At 38.0% G+C, this 24,259-nt stretch overlaps 1 protein-coding gene across 5 annotated transcripts in view; it reads left to right on the top strand.

Moving 5' to 3' along the window:
* SYT14 (synaptotagmin 14) overlaps positions 1–24,259 on the top strand; it is a 216,707-nt gene that overhangs the window by 127,459 nt on the left and 64,989 nt on the right. For all 5 annotated transcript variants that reach the window (XM_025399223.1, XM_025399213.1, XM_025399245.1 and 2 more), the window contains one exon: positions 19,969–20,240. In XM_025399223.1, coding sequence (XP_025255008.1) covers positions 19,969–20,240 — 272 coding nt within the window. The remainder of the gene's footprint in view (positions 1–19,968; positions 20,241–24,259) is intronic.

The following is a 24,259-nucleotide window of genomic DNA, read 5'->3' as shown; positions in this document are numbered from 1 at the left end:
AGTTTTAATTTGGTATACCAAGAAAACAAAGATGAAATTTATCATTTCAAGTTACTGATTGAGTTTAATAAAAACTCAGATGTAAAAACATAACATTTTGTATGGTTTAACAGGGTAGACTGTGTCCAAAATTAACCTGAAAACAAATTTATAAGTTCCATGGCCTTTTCTCAGGAACACTAAATAAAAAATGAAAAATACAGATCTAATTTATTTATCCTTTCTGAGCCTCACCTACCTCAGGGGGTTACTGTATTGATTAATGCTAATATGATAACTATAATAACAATTAAATTTACCGACGCTATGAAGCACTGTGCAAAGCACTTAAAACATTAACTGAGTTAATCTTCAGAAATTACAATAAGGTTGATGCTACTATGATTCCTGATTTACAGATGAGCAAATAAAGTCATCAGAGATGTAAATAAGTTGTCCACAGTCACACAGCTAGTGAATGGAAGAGGTAGAATTAGAACCGGGTAGTCTAATACCAAAACCCACATTCTTAGCTCCTGTTAAGTACTGTATAGACCACAAATTATTATATGAGCTGAAGGTATTGATACAAACATAGGCACTCTGTCAGCCAACTGCTGCCTTAAACTTTACATTGTTTATTAATAATGTTGGAAGAGGTATACGTCACGTAAAAAATTTCTGTTAGGATGTTCTCAGGTGACTATAATCCCAATTCTATAAATTCTTTACTGTCAGAAGAAAATGCCTTCAGAAAGCAATACATTTTTTCCCAACTCTCCATAATAGTGAAATGGGAAAAGTTCCCTTGTCCCCCTCGCAGGGCCTGTGATGGTGGTGTGGATCACTTCTTCAGTGCCCTGCTACTTAAACCTGTAGGGGAGCATACAGACTGGCAGGCTGTGGGGCTCTGACCCCATGGCAGTGTCTAGGGATGAATGGTTACAACTGAAGCCCCAGTAAGCATGTGTTACAGGGTGCTCTTCTAGTTTGGCCATCCATAGGCGGCTTGTGTTAGTCAGCTCAATTAGACCCCTGCCTTTATTACAAGGACAGAGGGCTTTCTGTGTCCCAGGGTTCTTGCCTTAGTGTGCTAGAAGAATTGGATCACATGTGGGTTTGGAGAATGAATACAAGGTTTTATTGAGCGGAAGTAGCTCTTAGCAGATAGGATGGCCGCCTAGAAGGGAAATGGTTTTCCCCTGGAGTCCGACCGCTCAGCAGCCCGGCTCTCCTCTGACTGCCCCAGCCAAACTTGGCCTCATCTGGCCAGTCTATGGCCTGTCAGTGCAGCCAGCTGACGTGTGTGCTTCTGCCGGCGTGCTCCCCTCGATGTCCTCTCACTGTCCAGCCATTTGTGTCTTGTGCTGATGTGTTCTTCTCGACGTCTAGCCGCTTGTATGCTTGCCTGCTAGGGTTTTTTTTGTTTTTTGTTTTTGTTTGTTTGTTTGAGACAGAGTCTCCCTCTGTCTCCTAGGCTGGAGTGCAATGGCAGGATCTCAGCTCACCACAACCTCTGCCTTCTGGGTTCAAGCGATTCTCCTGTCTCAGCCTCCTGAGTAGCTGGGACTACAGGCGAGCGCAACAACACTCAGCTAATTTTTGTATTTTTAGTAGAGATGGGGTTTCACCATGTTGGCCAGGATGGTCTCGAACTCCTAACCTCGTTATCTGCCTGCCTCGGCCTCCCAGAGTGCTGGGATTACAGGCCTGAGCCACTGCCCCTGGCCGGTCCTGAGGGTTTTTATAGGCACAGGATGGGGGCGTGGCTGGCCAGGGTAGTCTTGGGAAATGCAACATTTGGGCGCAAAGTCAGGAGTACCTGTCCTCACCTAGGTCTGTGGGCACAGGCCTGGGGGTTAAAGCCCTTGCCAGAGACCCATCCTTCCGTTCCCAGCACTTCCCTGCCCTTCTTCCGTATCAATAGTTCCCTTGTATAGATTTTCTGTTACCAAAGGTATATCTTTGCTATTAATAAGGGACTTAAATTTGTGTTAAATAGTACCTGCATGATGGGTGTATTTTTTAAATATTGAATATTATGTTTTATATAATTTTATTTCCCGTAGGCTTATCCCTTAAGCAAAAAACTTTAAACTTTTTGATAGCAGCATTCTATCTTACTGGTTTTACGTTGCCTTCAACTAACAGATTTGCTACTTCATTTATCCATTGAGATATTACTCTGTAGACTTTGGGAATAGTAAGAGCCATTTTCTCCACTAGAATCTCAGACACAAGTAGGAGAGTTTTATTGAGATACTTGGCTTAATTGAATCTTTGATGATAATTTTGGGTAATGATTAATATTGGTTACTAAGTGGAACCCCCCAAAAAGCTGAAATTTCAGCTGCTGTTACTAATATAGATGGCATGGTGTATATTCCTGAATGACTTTTGGTAAGAGCAGTATCAGGTCAAAAAATTCACTCACAGTATATAATTCAAGAGTTTTACAACCATCACAATAATTTAGTTTTAGAACATTCTCATCACCTAAAAAATAAATCTTGTACGTATGAGCAGTCACTCCCCAGCACCAGCATCTAAGTAACTACTACTCATCTACTTTCTGTCTCTTTATATTTGCCTGTTTCTCATCTTTCATATAAATGGAGCAATATAAAAGGTGGCTGTATTAGTCCATTCTCATGCTGCTATGAAGAAATACCCAAGACTGTTGTTTATAAAGAAAAGAGGTTTAATTGGCTCATGGTTCTGTAGGCTGTACAGAAAGTATAGCAGCTTCTGCTTCTGGGGAGGCCTCAGGAAACTTATACAATCATGGCAGAGGAAATATAGGGAGCCAGCACTTCACATGGCTGGAACAGGAGGAAGAGAGAGAGTGGGCAGGTGCTACACACTTCTAAACAACCAAATCTCACAATAACTCACTCGCTATCACGAGAACACCACCAAGGGGATGGTGCTAACTCATTCATGAGAACTCCACCCCCATGATTCAGATCCCTTCTCCAACACTGAGGATTACAATTCAACATGAGATTTGGGTGGGGACACAGCCAAACCGTATCAGTGGCTTTTTGTTACTGGTTTCTTTCACTTAGTCTAGTGTTTTGAAGGTTCTTCCTTGTTGTAGAATTTCTTTTTATTGCTGTGTTAGGCCATTCTTGTGTTGCCATAAGGAAATACCTGAGACTGGGTAATTTATAAAGAAATGAGGTTTAATTACCTTACAGTTCTGCAGTTCCAATAACCATGATGCCAGCATCTTCTCAGCTTCTGGGGAGGCTTCAGGGAGCTTTTACTCATGGTGGAAGGCAAAGTGGGAACCAGCACTTTACATGGTGAAAGCGGGAGCAAGAGAGAGTCTGTCGGGGGGAGGTGCCACACACTTAAAACAACCAGATCTCAGGAGTATTCACTCACTGTGACACAGACAGCCCCGAGCCATGAAGGATCCACCCCATCACCCAAACGTCTGCTACCAGGCCCCACCTCCAACATTGAGGATTGCATCTTAGCATGAGATTAGGTGGGGGCAAATATCCAAACCATATCAATTGCCAAATAGTATTATATTGTATAGATGTACCACATTTTGTTCATCAGTTCATCACTTCATGGTCATTTGGGTTCTTTCTACCTTTTGGCTACTATATGAGTAATGCTTATGTGAATATGTGTACAAAAAAATCATTATGTGGATACATTTTTTATTTCTTTTGAGTAAATACAAATGTACAAGTCCAATTGCTGGGTCATATTGTAACTATTTTTAGACTTCTGATAAGTGTTTTTTGAAATGGTTGTACCATTATACATTTCTATCTGCAATTTATGAAAATTCCTGTTTTTTCATACCTTCCAATACTTACTATTGTCTATATTCTTATCATAGATATTTTAATGGGGTATAAAGTGGTATCTGACTGTGATTTGGGGGAAATGTTTTAAAATAAAGAATTAAATACTGTGTTAACTGCTGTGGAAACTAGATGCAGAACAGTGCCGCAGAGGAAGGGATTGTTAGACCAGAAAAGGTTTTATACTAGAACTGAAGTCTTGGACATTGAAAACAAAGGATATCTCCATGTTGATGCTGGAAACAAAGAACATTATAGCAAACGCCACTGAAGCATGAAAATATGCGTCTATTTCAGGGAACTGTAAATGGCCTGACAGGGTTGGTACAGTGATTTGATAAATTGCATGTGGATCATGAAATCAGTTTAGTAGGTCTTCACAAACACTAAAAAAAGTGATTTGCCATGAAGAATACTTAGGAAAAACAAATTGTATTTCTTATAAAATATGGTTATTGCACATACTAAGGATATTACTTAATTACTCTTTTACCCCCATAATTTAAGACATATACTTTTAAATTGTATTTATGGTGTGGGTCTTGGTTCAAGAGTTTGAAATTCACAGGTCTAGAGTACACGTTGAAAGACAAAAAAGACATGAAACACTTAAAACAGCCTAACACAGCATGTTACCCTAGTGTGTACTGTAGAAATATCAAGTATGTCAGAAAACATTTTCATTGACCGTCTGTGAATAATATGATACATGTATTTTTTTTTTTTTTTTTTTTTTGAGACAGGGTCTCACTCTGTCGCCCAGACTGGAGTGCAGTGATGTTATCATGGCTCACTGTAGCCTCGACTTCTCAGGCTCAAGTGATTCTCCCACCTCAGCTTCCCCAGTAACTGGGACTACAGGGTTGTGTGCCACTATGCCTGGCTATTTTTTTTTTTTCAATCTTTTTGTAGAAATGGCATTTCACCGTGTTTCTCAGGCTAGTCTTGGACACATGAGCTCAAGCAATCAGCCCGTCTTGGCCTCTAAGTGCTGGGATTATAGGCGTGAGCCTCTGTGCCCAGCATGTATGAATCCTTTAAAGCTATGGTATTATAATAATTTTTTAATCATTGTTTTTTTTAGCCTGAGTAGATGCCTTGTAAAACTATCTAGGTCATTGTTTCTCAACCTTTTTTCATTATTGCTTCCCTACAGAGATCATTTCAATTTAATTTAAATAAATCAATTAAATTAATTTGAAAATAATCTCTACATAATAGGATACTATGTTCACTATTTGTGTGATGGGTTCAATAGAAGCCCAAACCTCACCGTCACTCAATATAACAATTATATAACTATAATGGTTACAGTTATATCCATGTGACAAACCTGCACATGTACCCCTGAGTCTTAAAAATATTCTACCTAACAAGAGAAGATAAATACGAAGGAATAAGTTTTTGTCAGGTAGGGTTATGTTTTGGTAAGCCATAAAACATAATAGTGAAGATATTTTTTCCCATCACTCCAAAAACCAATTGTAGCTCACTGGGGCATGACATTGTCTGAGTTGAGAATGCATGATCTAGCTTATTCCTATTTTGTTTAAAATTAGAAGACTTGGAATTTCTACCACAGCCCATGAAGAAGTAACTGCTAAAGGACTTGCTTTCCTGCCATAAATAATTAGAATACTCAAAAAAAAAAGTAAGGAAAAACTATTTTGAGTCATTGGACAGTAGGCAGGGCAGGGATATGATCCATGAGAGAAAGCAAATGAATGAGGAAATACCTATGAAGGCCCAGCTTATTACTTAGAGACAATTTTGAGGCTGCAGTGCAAGGAGGGAAAACCAAAATGGAATCTGGCAGTCTCCAAAAATATTGATTGAAATTAATATTGTAATTTTGGACAATCTTCCTTTCAAAATTTAATAGGGAATTATTTATCAAGAATCTTATAGTTTCAGCATAGTTGAACAAAGTAAAAAGAAATTCTGGTCATTGTTGATATTGAGTTGTCCTCATATTATTTTAAAGGCGATAAAATATATATTGTTAAATTTAATTCTAGATTTATCTAGTTTGGTTTTGTGAAGTTTTCTGAGGAATACCAATTATCTTTTTAATTTTGTCCTCAAAAATTGCTGCATTATTTAGGATAATTCAGTGAATTTAAAGCAATGGATTTGAAATATCTACTGTGTATATTTTAAACCAGATCAGCCTTTTAGCAGGAACACTTGTCATTTCATTTAATTGTTTAGGCAATTTTGTGAATAAAACACCCTTCAGTGTCCCCTAAAAGAAATCTGAAGTCATTTTCAGAATCATAATTTAGATTCATAATATCTTGTAGTCAGATTAGAAGGAAATTTTTTGAATAATTGTTTTCTTGGCTTTTTTTTCTAACAGCCTGGTATTGCTGTGACATGTTTCATTTAGAAGAGTTTTATAACTTTGAATAGTCACACCTCTTGATATCATGTACTCTTTTATTTCCTTAATGTTACAACAAAAAATATAGTGTGAGTTCATGACATGGGAATCCAGAGGTTTCACTGCCCTGCCAGTCATGATTGGGTCACATTGAATACCTCTGCAACAATTATTTTGCCCTTTATTCAACAAACTGTTTAAAAATTGTGATTTAGCAACTGCATTTCAAGCAAGTTGCTGGGCACTGCAGATACAAAGATAAGAGACAGTTCCTGGTCTTTCAGGGAGCTCACATGAACATCTAAACAGAGATAGAAAAGTTAAATGTTAACATAGTGCAATACACTGTAAATGATGGAAGCAACGTGTGCTGTAGAAGTCAGTACTTAGGACCGCTTAACCCAACATGCATACATAGGTGGATGTATTTGGGGAGAGGGTGGTTATGTTTGGGGATAGGGTGACAAATGCAACTGGGAAGGATAGGAGAGCGTGAATCTTTGAAATTCTTCAAACAGGTGACAACTAAGCTGATTCTTGCAGGATAATATGTGAACTTACCCAAGTGAAAAGGAGGAGGAAGTGAAGGATATCACAGGCCAAGGGAAGGGCATGTACCAAAGAGAGCATAAAAGACCATAATGCATTGAGGAAATTACCAGTGTATGGCTGTGACTGGATTCAGGGGTAAAAAACATTTAGGATATTGTCTTGAAAGTAATGTGTAGACCTTTAAAGAGTACAGAACCGGCTCTGAAGAACTATAATACTATAAGAACAAAACATTTTGTCCCTGGAACCTGAGCAAGGCTAAGTCTGCTTTGGGGTATAGTTAAGGATGTACAGGCATACCTGAGAGATACTGCAGGTGCAGTTCCAAACTATTGCAATAAAGTAAATTTTGCAATAAAGCAAGTCCCGTGATATTTTTGGTTTCCTAGTGCATATAAATGTTATGTTTATACAATACTGTAGTATATTAAGTGTGCAATAGTATTATGCCAAAAACAATTTACATTCCTTAATTAATACTTCATTGCTACAAAAATGAGCACATGCTGTTGGGAAAATGGTTCCAGTAGACTTGCTTGATGTAGGGTTGCCACAGACCTTCAGTTTGACTGCTGTATCTTTGAAGCACAATAAAGCAAAGCACAATAAAACATGATATGTCTGTGATTTTTAATGTGATATAGAATAATCACAACTGGAGAGATAAACCTATGGCCTCAGCCTCATGAGCGTCATGAACTACCCAACTATATTAACCTGCACTTAATTACACCTGGTTCCAAAGCACTTCGTAAAACAAAATAAACAATATCATAGTAATCCTATAATCATAATAGCACTATAGTTTGTAGGAAGTTTGAATTAAAACCTGGCAAGCATATGATAGTGAAACATCTCGAAAGTTTTGATTAAAGGTGAATATGATTAAGCATAAGAATTAGAGATTCATTTGGAAAAAACTCATACTGAACTCAATTGTGGAAATTCCTTGATGCTATTTGTAGAGAGAAAAGTTAACGTTAAATGTTAAGATTTTCAGTTTCTATTTGACAGCAGCAGAAATTCAGTTTAAGGAGCAAAGCAAAGCAGTTGAGTAAATGTAGTTGTTAGAATATTTAGAAGTGTTTTCCATGTGAGAAAGAATTACACTTGGAATATGTGGGGTTAAATTTTAGAAATCATGATGTTTGGTGCATATTTGAGTTTTAAATTGTATTGGAAATGTAAACATTTTCAAGCCATAGAGCCATCCTGGGTGACATCAGTCTTCCAGTCTTTCTCCTCCCAAGTCTATACATTGAACCAAACCATTGGCAGCTAGGAATTAATGGAGACCAACCCTTATTCTAAGCAAACTTGAAAACCAAATAGACTACTAGGAATTCTATCCACCGAGGTTTTCCTTCTCTATTATCTTCCAGGGCCACCTCTGAAAAGTACTGGAATACCAGAACATTTTGCTTCTGTTGGTGTTGGTGTATCACTAGATACAATTGTTTTACTCAGTTAGCTAATCATGATATATTCCCCATGAGGCTATGAGTGTAGGTAAGCAAGATAAAACAGGCATAACTATAATACCTACCTATCCCTTAGAGCCTACTTAGTCTGATAATTATCATCCAATATATGCCAACTTTCCTTAAAGATGGTTTGCAGTGGACATCCTCAACTTTATAGCTAAGAGATCACATGTCATCTGTTTCATACTGGACAAGTTGGAACACATTGCTACCTGATGTTCCTTGGTCTTCCATATAGCCTCTGTTTGATACTAATAGTAGACCAAGAGCTGTTTCTCAAAACAGAAATGCTTTTCACTTTACTTGCTGATGTGAGTATGATCTTGTTTTAGAGCTCTAAGGGTCAAGAAATGAGAGGCAGTGAGTTGATTTTTCACTAGAGAAATAGATGTACTGAATAAGATTGTACTGGTAGAAAGTTGGTAGCTATGCGTGCAGTCTGGTTTGAATAATGGGTTATTTCTTTTTTCTTTCTTTCTTTCTTTTTTTGAGATGGATTCTCACTCAGTCACCCAAACTGGAGTGCAGTGGCCTGATCTCACCTGACTGCAACTTCCACCTACTGGGTTCAAGAGATCTTCCCACTTCACCCTCCCAAGTAGTTGGAATTATAGGCGTGTGCTACCATGCCCAACTAATTTTGAGGGTTTTTTTGTATTTTTAGTAGAGATAGTGCCTCACTGTGTTGGCCAGGCTGGTCTCAAACTCCTAACCTCAAGTGATCCACCCACCTTGGCCTCCCAAAGTGCTGGAATCACACCATGCCCAGCTGAGTAATGGATTATTTCAAATCAACAGGAAAATAAACTAATCAAAGATTAGACTTTCAAGGCATGACACAAAAATAATCTGAACTTTGTTTTCTAATAAAATGTATCTGAAGGTACAAAAGAAGATTATTTATATATTTATTTTATAACAGGGTCACGCTCTGTGGCTCAGGCTGGAGTGCAGTGGCACAATCATAGCTCACTGCAGCCTCAATCTCCTGGGCTCAAATGATCCTTTTTTAGTAGCTGCAGTTAACAGGCATATGCCACAATGCTCAGCTAATTTTTTTTATTTTTTTTCTTGAGACAGGGTCTCACTCTGTCGCCCAGGCTGGAGTGCAGTGGTGTGATCACGGCTCACTGCTGTCTTGACCTCCTGGGCTCAAGTGATCCTCCCACCTCAGCCTCCTGAGTAGCTGGGACCATAGACACACATCACCACCCCTGGCTAATTTTGTATTTTTTTGTAGAGATGAACTTTCGCCATATTGCACAGGCTAGTTTTGAACTCTAGGGCTCAAGCTGTCAGTCCAGCTTGGCCTCTCAAAGTTCTGGAATTACAAGTGTGAGCCATTGCACCTGGTCAAATTTTTAATTTTTTTATAGAGACAGAATCTCACTATGTTCCCCAGGCTGGTCTAGAACTCTTGGTCTCAAGCAATCCTCCCACCTTGGCCTCCTAAAATGTTGGGATTACAGACGTGAGTCACCATGCCTGGACTAGAAGATAATTTTTAAAAATCTGTAGGCCTCCACAGCAATTTTACCATCAGGGCTTCCCAATGGTATTTTTTAGCGCCATTACCTACAACAGACATTTTAGCACCACTTGGTTTGCTGGGTCTCAAAGGTCAGGCATAGAGCTTCCTCTACGGTATCCTCAATCATCTGGAGAGACTTATCTTGCTCTGCATGCTACTCAAAGCTATTAGCTTTTTAGTTTACCTTATAAATGGATAAGAGGTATATATTAAAATGTGGAATGTGCTGCTTTCAAAGTGTAAAGAGGCCAACAAAGCTTTTTGTCTCCTTATCAGGAAACAGACAAGGAATATAAATTCTCTTTGACTTTGGGAGGAATATTCTTATCATATGCATGGATCCTTGGGAACGTTATTGATATGGCAAGCCCATGTATTTTTGTAGGATTTAGTTCTTGATTCTGTCTCACATGTATATCTTACCAAGGCACTTCATCTCTCAACTCTTCTACTCTCCTGGTCATAATAGCTTGCTGTCATCAGAGCAAACTTGATCCTTCAAGGAAAAGTAGTATGGAATATTGAGGCAGCCGAGGTTTCTGCAGAGTAGATCGTGGCATAGAACAAGAATTCTGAAAGCAGGTCAGTAGATGTATTCCTGTCCTTGCCAGGTGAAGACAACCTGTTAACTTTTGTTCTTTCTGGATAAATACAAAGGAAAAGAGCATTTGTAGGTTAAAGCTGCATATCAGATACCAGGGCTGTCTTAATTTGCTCAATAAGAAGACTCCATCTGGAGCGGCAACTGCAGTTGAAGTCATCTTCTAATTAAGTTTATGATAATCTGCCATCATTTTTCAAGCCTACTAATTTTTGCAGTAGACAAACTAGTGAAAGCATTTGTCAAACCTGCAATTCTCTACCATCTCCGATGGTAGACTAGTCTCTGCCTTTCTTTTGAGATGCTGTGTTAATGGAGAAAGGAAGCTCTGTTGGTTTTCAGCTGTCCTTTCCTGTACCATATAGGCACTGCCTGGAATGCCAAAGTTTGGATTCCACCAATTGCTAAGAATATACATTCTAATTATAAGCCCAAGAACTAGAAAAATAACAATGTCATTTCTTAGCATTATCCTTAGGTATTTAATGTTATCTAATGCTATTATATGTGAGATTTTTAAAATTTTTGCTTTCTAATTGATCATTGAGTGTAGAAATTCAATTCATTTTTTAAAATATTGATCACATAGCCAGTGACCTTGCTAAATTTACCAACTCTTAATAGGTTATCTCTAAATTATTTTGGGTTTTCTGTATCACAGTCATCATATGAGAGTAATGACCGTTGTTTTTCTCTTTCCAATCATTTTATATCTTCTTTTTCTCGGCTTATTGCCCTGGCTAGGACCTTTAATTCATTGTTGAATAGAAGTGGTGGTAACAGGCATCCTTGTCATTCCTCATCTCAGAAGTCAAACTTTCAACATTTCACCATTAAATATGATGTTTGCTTTAGGACTTTCATGGATACCCTTTAGGAGATCAAGGAGATTGCCTTCTATTCCTAGTGTGCTGAGAGATTTTATCATGAATGGATAATGAATTTTATCAAATGTTTTTAGTAAGTCTTACAATTATCATATTACTTTTTATATTTGTTCTTTCAGTGCAGTATATTAGATTGATTAGTTCTTAAATGTTACATCTATCTTGAATGTACAGAATAACTGCATTCCAAATTGATTGTGATATGGTACCCTGTTTACATAACTCTGGGTTAGATTTGCTAATATTTTGTATAGATTTTTTGTATCTATGTTCACAGGAGAGATTGGTTTATACTTATTCTTTCTTGTGAGATACTTTTTGGGTCCTGATGTCAAGGTTATTATGGCCTTATAAAGTAAGAAGTATTCCCTCTTTTTTGTATCATCTGAAAAATTTTATGTAAAATTGGTGTTTTTCCCTTCTTTAAATAATAAATTCACCAGTGACGCTCTCTCTGGGCCTGGAATTGTCTTTATTGTGGAGGTTTTAAAATAAGGATTCAATTTCTGTAATAGATAAAAGATTATATAATTTCCTATTTCTTCGTGGGTTCATTTTGATAGATTGTGGAGTTATTTTGTAGCGGTATCCTCTCTATTTTGTTAGAGATATTCCTCATTGCATTTTATCAGGTGGGGTACAATTTTGATTTGTTCTGTTTCTCATAATGTTCACTTTGATCTCTAGTTTAAGCTGGTATCTACCAGGCTTCTCCACTGTAAAGTTACCCTTTGTAATTAAAAAAGTATTTTGTAGGAAGATACTTTGTAATTATGTACATATCCTATTCCTCAAAAAATTTTTCATTTATTCATATATTTATTTATATCTATATGGACTCATAGTTTTCTCATTTATTCTATGAGCAATAATCAGTTACTGTATTTATTTTGAGCTCAGATGGTTAGTGGTCAGTGGGATCACTGTCAAGCTGATTTCTTTGTCCTTTTGACATATCCCCATCAGTCTTTGAACATCTCCTCACTTTCAATACACAAACTTTTCTAGGCTCATCATGTACTTTACCTGGCCTCACCCTGGAATTAGCCATTTCTTTAAATAATCCTGGTTCCTTTTAGTGGATAATAGATTTAGAAGCCAAGACCCAGGTGCTCAGTGGACTCACTGCTGTCGAGGTGGTGGTGGTCACAAACCTCCTCAGTGAGCAAAGCTAGGATATTTATGTATGGGTGTATGTGCAAATATGTGCACACATATATGCACATTTGCACTAATAACTTCTATCTATGTATTTTTAAACTATGAGTTTATGTGGATTGTCCAATTCCAATGCAACGCCATAGAATTTGTTTCAGTTTTTTCCTTTTTCATATTTGTAACTCCCTTTTCCATCAGTAAGAAACCTGGCTGCCATTAACCTTAATATATTTATTATTTGATTAGTCTGCACACATGTCCTCCCATCTCTCTGCACACATGCCCCCTTCACTCTGTTTGAGTTCTGATATCTCGTGCTGCCTTTCACACTTGTGGGTGTCCTCATGACCAGCTGAGCATGGGCTCTGATACCCGAGGTCAGCTTGCCCCACATTGGGTGCCCTCATCGTCCTTTCTAGACCCTGACTTCCTGCTTGAGTTTTAGCACCATGGTCCAGGACTCCCCCTTACTCCACATAGTTGCCCTCTTCGCCCCACTTCGCCACCCTCACACTGGACACCCTGTCCACGCTGCTTAGGCTGTAGTTTCCTGATAGGCCACCTGTCTGTACAAATGCGCACCTTACCCTGCTCGTGCTCTGATGTTCTTCACCAGATACCCCTGTGTGTGGCACCCTCCTCACCCTCCTGGGTTTTCACAGTCCACCCCAGTCACCTGGCTCTATGGCCCTGATACTTCTCATTCTCTGACTTCACATTAGGTTGCTCTTCTTCCTCAATGCGAACACACTCCTTATCTTGTTTGGGCTCTGTTGCTCCAGGACAGGCTGCCCTCCCATGAGGAGCTTCCTTATCCTGCCAAGGCTCTGACTTCCCTCACTGGGCCTTTCTCACCTGCTTGGGCTTCAGCATGCTCTGTAGGACTGCCCCCATGTATGTGTGCTGTCTTTACCCTACTTTACACCTCAGTCTGGTCACTTTCTGAACTGAAAACCCTTCTCACCTGCCCTTGGGTTCTGACACTGTATGTTTGACTGACTCCACTCCCCAGTATGGACATGGACACCCTTCTTTCATCTCACTGGGGCCCAGGCCCCAAGATACCACACTGGGCTGGACATCTTCCCACTTGGGCTCTAACATGTGGCTCTGTACCGCTGTGACTTCCTTTGCCACCATCAGTGCAGCCCTCTGCCTTCCTCTGTCCCACTCAGTGGCTTTAGGGCTGAAATTTTCAGAAAGAGAAGAACAAAGGGGAAATTTTTGTCTTTTTAATGTCTATGGGATTTGAAATGATGTCCTCTTTTTATTCCTGGTATTCATAGTTTATGTAATCTCTTTTTTTCTGGACTTATCTCTTCTAGTAGTTTATCAATTTTATTTGTGTTTACAATGAATTTTATTTTGATGCTTTGTTATATGCTTGGTTTTTTATTTAATTTCTGCTCTATTATTTCATCCCTTCTACTTTCTTTGGATTTAATTTGCTATTTTTATTAACTTCTTTTTTTTACAATGAGTTTTTTTTTAAATTATACTTTGAGTTCTGGGATACATGTGCAGAATGTGCAAGTTTGTTACATAGGTATACACGTGCCAGCTGGTTTGCTGCACCCAACAACCCGTCATCTACATTACGTATTTCTCCTAATGCTATCCCTCCCCTAGCTTCCCACCCGCCGACAGGCCCCGGTGTGTGATGTTCCCCTCCCTGTGCCCATATGTTCTCATTGTTCAACTCCCACTTACAAGTGAGAACATGAGGTGTTTGGTTTTCTGTTCCTGTGTTAGCTTGCTGAGAATGATGGTTTCAAAGGATTGTAAATCATTCTACTATAAAGACACATGCACACGTGTGTTTATTGCAGCACTATTCACAATAGCAAAGACTTGGAACCAGCCCAAATGCCCATCAATGATAGAATGGATAAAGAAAATGTGGCACATATACACCATGGAATACTATGCAGCCATAAAAAAGAATGAGTTCATGTCCTTTGTGTGGATATGGATGAAGCTGGAAACTATCATTCTTATTTTTGTTAACTTCTTGAAGTGGATTCTTAGACCGTTGTTTTTTAGCCTCCCACCTCTCCCCAATATTTTATGCTCAGACCTGTACATTTCCTTCTAAGCACAGATTAACCACATTCTACAAGTAGTTGTGTAGATCATTTCATTATCATTCTCTTCAGGATATTTCTTTTTTATTTTTTTATTATACTTTAAGTTCTGGGATACATGTGCAGAATGTGCAGGTTTGTTACATGGGTATACACGTGCCATGATGGTTTACTGCAACCATCAACCCATCATCTACATTAGGTATTTCTCCTAATGCTATCCCTCCCCTAGCTCCCTACCCCCGGACATGCCTGTGTGTGATGTTCCCCTCCCTGTGTCCATGTGTTCTCACTGTTCAACTCCCACTTGTGAGTGAGAACATACGGTGTTTGATTTTCTGTTCCTGTGTTAGTTTGCTGAGAATGATGGTTTCCAGCTTCATCCGTGTCCCTGCAAAGGACATGAACTCATCCTTTTCTATGGCTGCATAGTATTCCATGGTGTATTTGTGCCACATTTTCTTAATCCAGTCTATCACTGATGGGCATTTGGGTTGGTTCAACTGATGGGCATTTGGGTTGTGAACAGTGCTGCAATAACCATACGTGGGCATGTGTCTTTATAGTAGAATGATTTGTAATCCTTTGGCTGTATACCCAGTAATGAGATTGCTGGGTCAAATGGTATTTCTGGTTCTAGATCCTTGAGGAATCACCACACTGTCTTCCACAATGGTTGAACTAATTTACACTCCCACCAACAGTGTAAAAGCATTCCTATTTTTCCACAACCTCTCCAGCATCTGTTGTTTTCTGACTTTTTAATGACTACTATCTTCAGGATATTTCTAATTTATATTGTGATTTCTTCTTTGATCCATGGATTATTTTGAAGTCTGTTTTAATCTCTAGTTATTTTCATTTACATTTCTGTACATTTTCTAGTTACAGTTTTGTTTCTGATTTCTAGTGTAATTCTGTAGTGGTCATGTCACCAGTGGATGTCTTGACTATGAGTCGTCCAGATTCTTGGTGTTTTGAACAAAGAATTGGATAAAATGCACAAACAAAGCAACAAAAAAAATGAAGCAATGAACTCATAGATTTATGCTAACATAGATTTAAGCATAGTGAAACAAAATTACACTCCACAGAACAGCCCAAGAGCACTGGCTACAGAATTTTCTGTGGTTTAAATACCCTCTAGCGGTTTCCCATTGGTTACTTGGCTACCTCCTATGTAATGAAGGACTGACCTGTGACCAGTCTGATTGGTTGGAGGAGGTGACCAATCAGAGGCTAAAGTGAAGTTACAGAGTTACCCGTGAAGACTTGGCTGGTCACCAGTCTGACTGTGGGAGGGGACCAATCAGAGGTACTTCCCATTTTTCACCTGCCACACAGTGCAAAGGGAGTAGCCTCTGATCCTTTTGTTACTTGGGTATGGAGAGCTGGGGTTTTACTTTTGATTCAGTTCTAGGAAGTCAGCATGGCCTTAGGTTTCCTGCCTTCAGACTTTATTCTCCTGCCTCGTTTAGAAAACATCCTCTTCATGCTTCCAATTTGTGAAATGTATTGAGACTTAATTTATTGCCCAGCATATAATCAATTTTGGCAGATTTCCACAGGCACTTGAAAAAAAAAAGAATTCTGCAGTTGTTGAGTATACATCTTTTTTTTTAGAGCTGTGGTTCTCACCACTGTTTTAAAAGATAAGAACCACAGGTCATATTCCGTGTGTGTGCACATGCTATTTTTTCTATGGTAAGAAAATACTTCGTCTTGTTTTGCAGGTGCTATGCAATATGCAGATGGTAAATTAAAATGCTTAAAATATATCCATGCCTAAATCCTTTTATAGATATGTTATTTATATAGAAATAGAGGTATGAAATTAGGTAATAAAGCAAGAACTAAAGTAATAGGAGGGCATCATCACGTGGTGTTTGATAGTTCCATAGAAATTTCTTCTTAAGGTTGATGTTTATATAGTGTAATTTAACAATAATAATATAAATTTTGTTGCTTTATAAAATTATTTAAAAATTTTTCTTATATCAATTACATTTAAGCCAACTCTTAGTACACTATGTAGACTAAAAAGAGATTGCAAACATTTAAAAAGGAGGGATCTTCAGAGCTATATTTTTTAATGAAATTTTTATTCCACCTACATTTGTGTGTTCTACACTTTAAAAAATAAAATGCAAAAATAAAGTGAAAAGTAAAGATAAAAGTGTGGTGTTACTATTTTCAAAACTTGAAGGATATGGTGTGGCTAAAATAAATTTTATATATTCACAGCTTTAATGTTGTTTCTCTCAAATCCAGAAAACAGTAGTGAAGTCTACCCATTGAGCCCACTTAACATCTTTATATATCACAAACCCATTTTGTGTAACTTGTGCCTTGGTCTCTGGAGCAAGAGTTACACTAAATCTAAAGTAGCACCAGATGCCTGGAGCTCAGCTGTGATAATTCACTTAGTTGGCCCACAGCTAGGCAGGGACCTAATATAAAAAAGCAAACCAAAGGAAATAAGGTGTAACATTATTACCAGACCGAAATTATCCTGTGCTGGCATATCAAAAGGAACCTCAGAAAAGAATTGTTATATTGAGGGAAAAAAATACTGTGATCAAGAAAACAGGCCTGGCATAGTGCCTTATACCTGTAATCCCAACACCTTGGGATGCCGAGGCAGATTGCTTGAGCCCAGGAATTCAGGATCAGCCTGGGCAACATGGCAAGACCCTGTCTCTACAAACAGTTTTTAAAATTAGCCAGGCATGGTGGCACATGCCTATAGTTCCAGCTACTTGGGAGGCTGAGGAGGGGGGATCACTTGAGCCTGGGAGGTCAAGACTGCGGTGAGCCATGTTCACTGGATCATGAACTGGATCATGTTTGTTTTGTAACCAACATTCTTTCTCTTTCATCCTCCCTCCTGGATCCTACCTTGTTTAGGCATCTACTCTTTTCCACATAGGTACGAAGAGTGAAGCTGGCCCCATCCCCAGCTTCAAATTTTGATGGCTTCTGATTAATTTCAGACAATTATGGTCATCCCATTTCTTCTACCAGTGATGGGTTTAGGAATAGACATGTGACCCAGGTCTGTGCATTGAGATCTGTGAGGCAATATGCTCAAGACTTCTAGGAAAGATCACCTGTCTTCTAAGAAAAAAGGTAAAGGAGTAGATGGTGTGCTGACTCCCAAAACCACTTACGTTGGAAAATTTTTAATTGACTTCATGTTACAGTATTTAGGTATTACCCTTTAATTCGGTGGCTAATTAAATATGCACTTTTAAAGGGGCAGAGGATGTCAGTTTAATGATTGATAAACTTTGTCCTATCCCTTGAGAATATATTTGGAAACAGCAGAAAATCCAAATATTGTTGTTTTTTCTTTTTCTTTAACAAATAGGGATTTGTCTCAGCCATCAAGTTTGGAGGTGGGTATTTAGTGATGTTTCAGATACCCGGACTTTTCATTTTCCTGCTTCTGCCTTCCTAGCTTTCATTCTCGTACTTACCACTGTATGGTCACAAGGTAGCTGCTACTCCTCCAAGAAGGAAGCAGGGGAAAGGCAAAGGGACAAAGGGGCATGCCAGTAGAGTCTGGCTGCTTTTATCAGGAAAACAAAACTTTCCTGGAAGGTTTACTCTGAAATCTGCTTAGATCGGCCACTCCTAATCGGAATGCTGCTTAGGAGAAAAAGAGGTTATGGATGGAGTCAAGTCAGTCTGCCAGCGGTGGCAGCCACACATAGTTACCCACCCCACATAAATGGATCAAGCTAATTAACTGTCTAAAACCACTTGTCTCTTTACTATTCTGTAATTCTGTGGGTTATTTTGCTATGACTTGCAACATGTCTAATCTGTCTTCTTGAATTCAGCTTCAGCTATATTAATTCAGCCACTTTTTTACTTTTTGCTTATGTTATAAACTAAAGTTAGTACAGCCGGCCCTCCATGTATGTGGATTCTGCATCTGTGAATTCAACCAACCTCAGATGGAAAATATTTGAAAAAATGTGTGGTTTCTATCAGACTTTTTCTTATTATTTCCCAAACAATACAGTATTACAACATTTACATAGCATTCACATTTGTGTTAGATATTGTAAGTAACATCGAGATGATTTAAAGTATGTGGGAGGATGTACTTAGGTTATATGTAAATACTATACCATTTTGTAATAGGTACTTGAGCATTTTTGCGTTTTGGTATTTGAGAGGGAATGGTGGGGTTAGAACCAGTTCCCCACATATGCTGAGAGATGACTCTGTGGATAGACTATTAGACTCACTAGGTAAGACATTTAGTTTTACTTTTTTTCCAAAATTGGGGCCTCTGAGCAACTATGTAAATTTGTGCTACATTTGTGCAAATTATTATTTTTCATTTGAACCAAGCGTTGTGGTAATTTTTAAATGAAGCTTATAGTTCTTATGTAACTTTTTATCTTAGGAAGAACAGAGGAACTATTGAATGTTTGAACTGAACTCCATATCAATGATAATACAAACTACTGTTTCAGGGTCCCTTGAGAAAAGAGATGCACAGTTCATTAAAAGAAAAAAAAAAGATCAGTGTTTACATTTAATGTTTAGTATTGCATTCAGAATTTGTCTACAAAGACTTAACTGTTCTTAAATTATGTACTGGGCTCTATTTCCCTCCTGTCCCCAACTCTGTCCTTGTTCACAGATACATTTATTCTCAATCACTGAGATAAATAATTGAGGTAAAAATTAAAAGGAGAATTTTAGAGTGAAAGAAAATGTGGTTTCATGTTAACTGCTAGAGGTAGAGATGCCTACTATAGGCAAGATGGAGTCATAATTTACAAAGAATACAGACACAGATGTAGAATGGGATAGAGTGCCATTATAATGGAGAAGAGACAGAACACAGCCTCCAATCTTTGCTGATTGATGGATGTTAGCAAACAGGGAATGGGCCTGATTCACAGTACACCTCATTTTAGGATTCTGGATCCAGAACAGATATAGAAAAACATTTCTGACACCACCAGCTGAATGCTAGTTTAAGTTCATCTCAGTAACTGAAGAACATAGATGAGTTCTTATTGAACACAGTTGAAGAACAAGCAGAGGTATTATGTTTGTTTTTCCAACCATATTTGTATTGCTTTGACCCTAGGGTGGCCACAGATCACAGGGTAACAGATGAAGTATGTATACATCAGGATTGTTTTGAGACAGACAAATAAATACACTGTTTAATACTTATCACTCCCTCATTTTTATGATATGTAACAGGATCTTTCTTCATATATGACTTTTATTTTTGCTAATCTTATTATGCAGGAGGTGAGGAGTGGGAAACCAGATTATTTTATTTGTGCCTCTGAACTAGGGAAGAAGAGGTCATTAGTAAATCTAATAGTTATGTTGCCATCAATTTTTTGATCCAGTTTTCAAAAGTTATTTACAGTTATTGTGTGTAACACTGTACTGCATGTTGAGGCTAACTGGAAACAGTGACCAGATTCTTAATCATTATCAGGAAACTGCATTCAGAGAATGAGAAGAACACCCCCGCTGGATGAATTGCAGCCACCACCATATCAGGATGACAGTGGTTCTCCCCATCTGTCATGTACACCCTCAGAAATTGGGGACAGTAAATGTGAATTTTCCCACTGCAGCAACAGTCCAAGATGCTCATATAACAAGTGCCCAAGTGAAGGAAGCACAGGTCATGAAATAGAAAGTTTTCATAATAAAGGATATGAAGAAGATGTTCCAAGTGACAGCACTGCAGTCCTGAGCCCTGAAGTAAGTAAAAGCACATAGAAGTTTGAAAATGAATGTTATTTGGAGGATAATAATCCTGTGCTTCTCCTCTTGGTAAGAAGAATTGATTTTATCACTATCTTATTCCTTTGTAATTTATAGTACCAGTATCCATCCTTAATCTAATCTTTATCCAACAAACTTATCAGGAATGTCCCAACTAGTCTTCAACTGCCCCCACTCCCCAACCCCAAGCCCCACCACCAAAGGAAGATGGGTACCTACAGATGTTTTTTTTTAACACTTTGTATAAAACATTCTAGAATAATTGATTTTATCATTTATTTCATCTTGAGGCTACTATTTGTATTATTTTATTTTATTTTGGATTTTTTTTTTACTATGAGGAGGTTACTCAATGTTTCACAAGTCTTTCATAATCTTATTGTATTTTCATATCATAGAAAATACAAGGGATAAATGATGATCAGCTTTACTAATGAAATTTGAATCCATGGCTTCATGCATTCAGAGTGGCTGGTTGGTTGGGCTTTAAGTTTACTTACTGTTTTGGAGCAAAAATGTGAAAATGACAACAAAAATAATTTTGTGGCCGTTGTGAAGTATTACTGTGTTCTAAAAAGAATTTGTTTTAATGTTTCTGTCATAATGAAAACAAAAAAGGCAATCTAGTGGTTTTATAAGTTAGTATTTAGATTTACTTTCAAGTTTTTTTGTTTTTGTTTTGAGACAGGGTCTCGCTCTGTCACTCAGAACAGAGTGCAGTGGCGCAATCACAGCTCACTGCAGCTTCCTCCCACCTCAGCTTCCCGAGTAACTGATACTACAGGTGTGTATCACCACACCTACAAATTTTTTAATTTTTTTGTAGAGACAGGGTTTCACTATGTTGCCCAGGCTGGTCTCAAATTCCTGGGCTCAAGCAGTCTTCCTGCTTCAGCTTCCCAAAGTGCTGGGTTTGCAGGCATGAGCCACTGCACCCAGCCTACTTAAAAGTTTTAGATTACAAGTTTTTACTGCTTTGTTCCAGACAACATTAGTAATACTGAAATATGTCTGTATTCTTACCAGTCAAATTTTCAGATCTGCTGCCAAAATTAAATAATAGATGTAGTTTCCTAATACCCAGAACAATTAAGCTATGGATAGAATTTCCTTAATTTTAAGTTTTTCTTTTATAATTGTTAAAAATACCTTGTATCTGTTATTGCTTTTTTAGTATTTCTAGTATTACAGTATCTGACCTAGAAGAAAATTGTACATTGATATTTTAAGTTTAATATATCATTATTTTATTATTTTTCATGATGTATGTTTCTTTGTGTTCCATTACCTAAACAAATTTGAGACAGCTGTTTTGTAGCTTTGTAAACTACATATACAGCTCACAAGTTAACAGTGAAGTCTGGATTGTGAGATTAATAAACAACAACAAAATACTATCACCACTGTGTCAGGAATTTTGCTATGAGCTTTATGTAGTCTGCTCATTTAATTCTAACAACCACATCTTTAGGAAGTTATTATCTCCATTTTATAAATGAAAACATTAAGAGTCAGAGAGCTAAACAATTTGACTAAGTACAAGCAGCTCTTAAATAGTGGAACTACAGTTCAAACCCAGGTCTGTCTGACTGCCAAAACAGTGCTCTTAACAAGTATATTATATTGTCTTTTTTGATCCAAAACGTTGTGTGAGAAATTACTTTGATTCAGTGGTACCCTCCAACATTACCAGGCAAACTCTCTCAGAGGACTAAAGGACCAAAGTAAGATGCTCAAATTATGTGTGTGTGTGTGTGTGTGAGAGAGAGAGAGTGTGTGTGTGTTTTAATCCATTTCACATACAGAGCAAGAAGTAAGAGGAGCTAGATGAAATCAGAAATCCATTAACACACCTAGGGATAAGCTGCAAGTGGGTATAGGTAGCAAGACCACACTGTGTGAGTCCTGGTTTATGCAGTGCCCATACATCCTATCTCACTGTCTTTTTTCCATCAGCATTCCTATTTATGATGTAACAAGGACCAGAGTTGAGATTTGAACAAGGGTACCAAGAGCCAACAGCACACACTTGTTTGTTTTGTGGGAGAGATATAGTTATACTCCTGACCATCACTTAAACTTGTCAGTTAGCCTGCTAGGCAGTTGTAGGTTTTATCTGCATTTCTTAAGTAGAGCACATGGGTGACAGAGCTGTCAGCCCAGAGGCTACATGATCGTGGCTTGTGCATTTCATCCCTTTCTATAGGTAACACTCATTTGATCCATCATATTTTCTATTTAATCTTTCTTTGGCATGTGTTGTAAGTTATTAACTATTTGTATTTAATATCTTATGAATTCTGCCTATGTCTCACAAGCTGCTTCTTAACTCACTCTCTATAGTTATCACACACTGTGAGTTTTGTCCGTATTTCAGAAGCTGCTAACTTGCTATTTGTAACCACTTCTTTGGAATTTCCTCCATCCTGCTTATTTTTGTGTCTTCTGTAGTAGCATTGAATGTGCTCAAACGATGTAGCAAATGCACATTACAGAAATATTTAGATGTGAATGCTGATAGCCTATGCTAATATAAAATTCACTTTTGTGTTTTTTCAAGTTTATTTTGCATCCTTGTAATAGGTATTATGTGTCAGATAGAAAATTCTCACTTTTCTCTTGGTTTAATCCAGGCTGTAGTTATCTTAGAGCCTATCCACATATATGATTAAACTGAGAGAGGAGAGAAGGTTCAGAAGAATTCCATGGGAAGGAGTTTATAGACGCTGTTGATGACCTATTGCTATCTAGATAAAGTTTTTTTAAAACTGGTCCAGATACCTTGAAAGGAAGAATTGTTTGCTTATTGCCTATTTTCAGAATGCAAATAATGTCTTTTATCTGTAAATGTTCTACCCTTTCAACACTGGGTTTCACAAGAATTGTTGGCATGTTTGGAAAAAAAAGAAAAAACAATCAGGGAGGCACCAAGAGAAACAAAATTGAAAAATAGCTATCTAGGACCTGATAAACATTTTTATTGCCTGAAAATCTTAGCTGTCGTGATGCTGTTTTAGAAAATCTTTAATTGAAATACCAAAACCATATAATTAATAATCTTTAATTACCAATTATAAAGTAGTATACATTAAAACATTTTGCTCTAAACTGTAAATTTTTTTAATAGAATAAGAATATGTTTTGATTTTCTCATACTATATTAAAAACTGAATTCTCTTATGGGAATTTATTCCTTCCCCCCAAGTATTGTTCTTCTGTTGTTTTTTTTCCCCCATACATTATACCAACTAGCATGTAAGATTTATAAGACCAAAGACTAACTGGGCATGGTGACTCCACACCTGTAATCCCAGCACTTTGGGAAGCCGAGGCAGGAGGGTTGCTTGAGCCCAAGAGTTTGAGACCAGCCTGGGTAACATAGTAAGACTTTTGTCTCTACTAAAAATCAAAAAATTTAGCCAGGTGTGGTGGTGTGTGCCTGTGGTTCCAGCTATTCAGGAGGCTGAGGCAGGAGGATTACTTGAGCATGGGAGGCCAAGGCTGCAGTGAGCTGTGATTGTGCCATTGCACTCCAGCCTGGTTGACAAAGCAAGACTCTGTCAAAAAAAAAATAAAAAAAAAAAATTAAGGACTCATGTCTTTTTAGTTCTCTCTGCAGAAAGAAGCACTCTCCCGACCTAAAATAGGGCTTGGCACATAGTAGGTACAGTAGTTACGGCACATGTTAAGCTGCTACAACAAAAAGACCCCTCAGCCCCCACCAAATACAATGGCTAAGGAACACAGAAACTTACTTCTCTTTTGTTTAACAACAGTGCATGGTGAGCAGGGGGCTTTGCTCTATGAGATTATTCAGGGACCCAGTTCCTTCTCTTCTGTTGCTCTGCCTTGCCCTAGGGTGTTGTCCTAGTCCACATGGTCTGAGCAGACCCACACATCCTGACTGTATATCTGCTTGTGAGAAGAGTGAGACAGAGAGTGGAGAGCAAGTAATTTCTTATATAAACCTGATCTGGATGTTTCACACATAAATT

The sequence above is a fragment of the Theropithecus gelada genome, chromosome 1 (assembly GCF_003255815.1).
Source record: "Theropithecus gelada isolate Dixy chromosome 1, Tgel_1.0, whole genome shotgun sequence".
NCBI lineage: Eukaryota > Metazoa > Chordata > Mammalia > Primates > Cercopithecidae > Theropithecus > Theropithecus gelada.
This window is presented reverse-complemented; position numbering and strand designations above follow the sequence as displayed.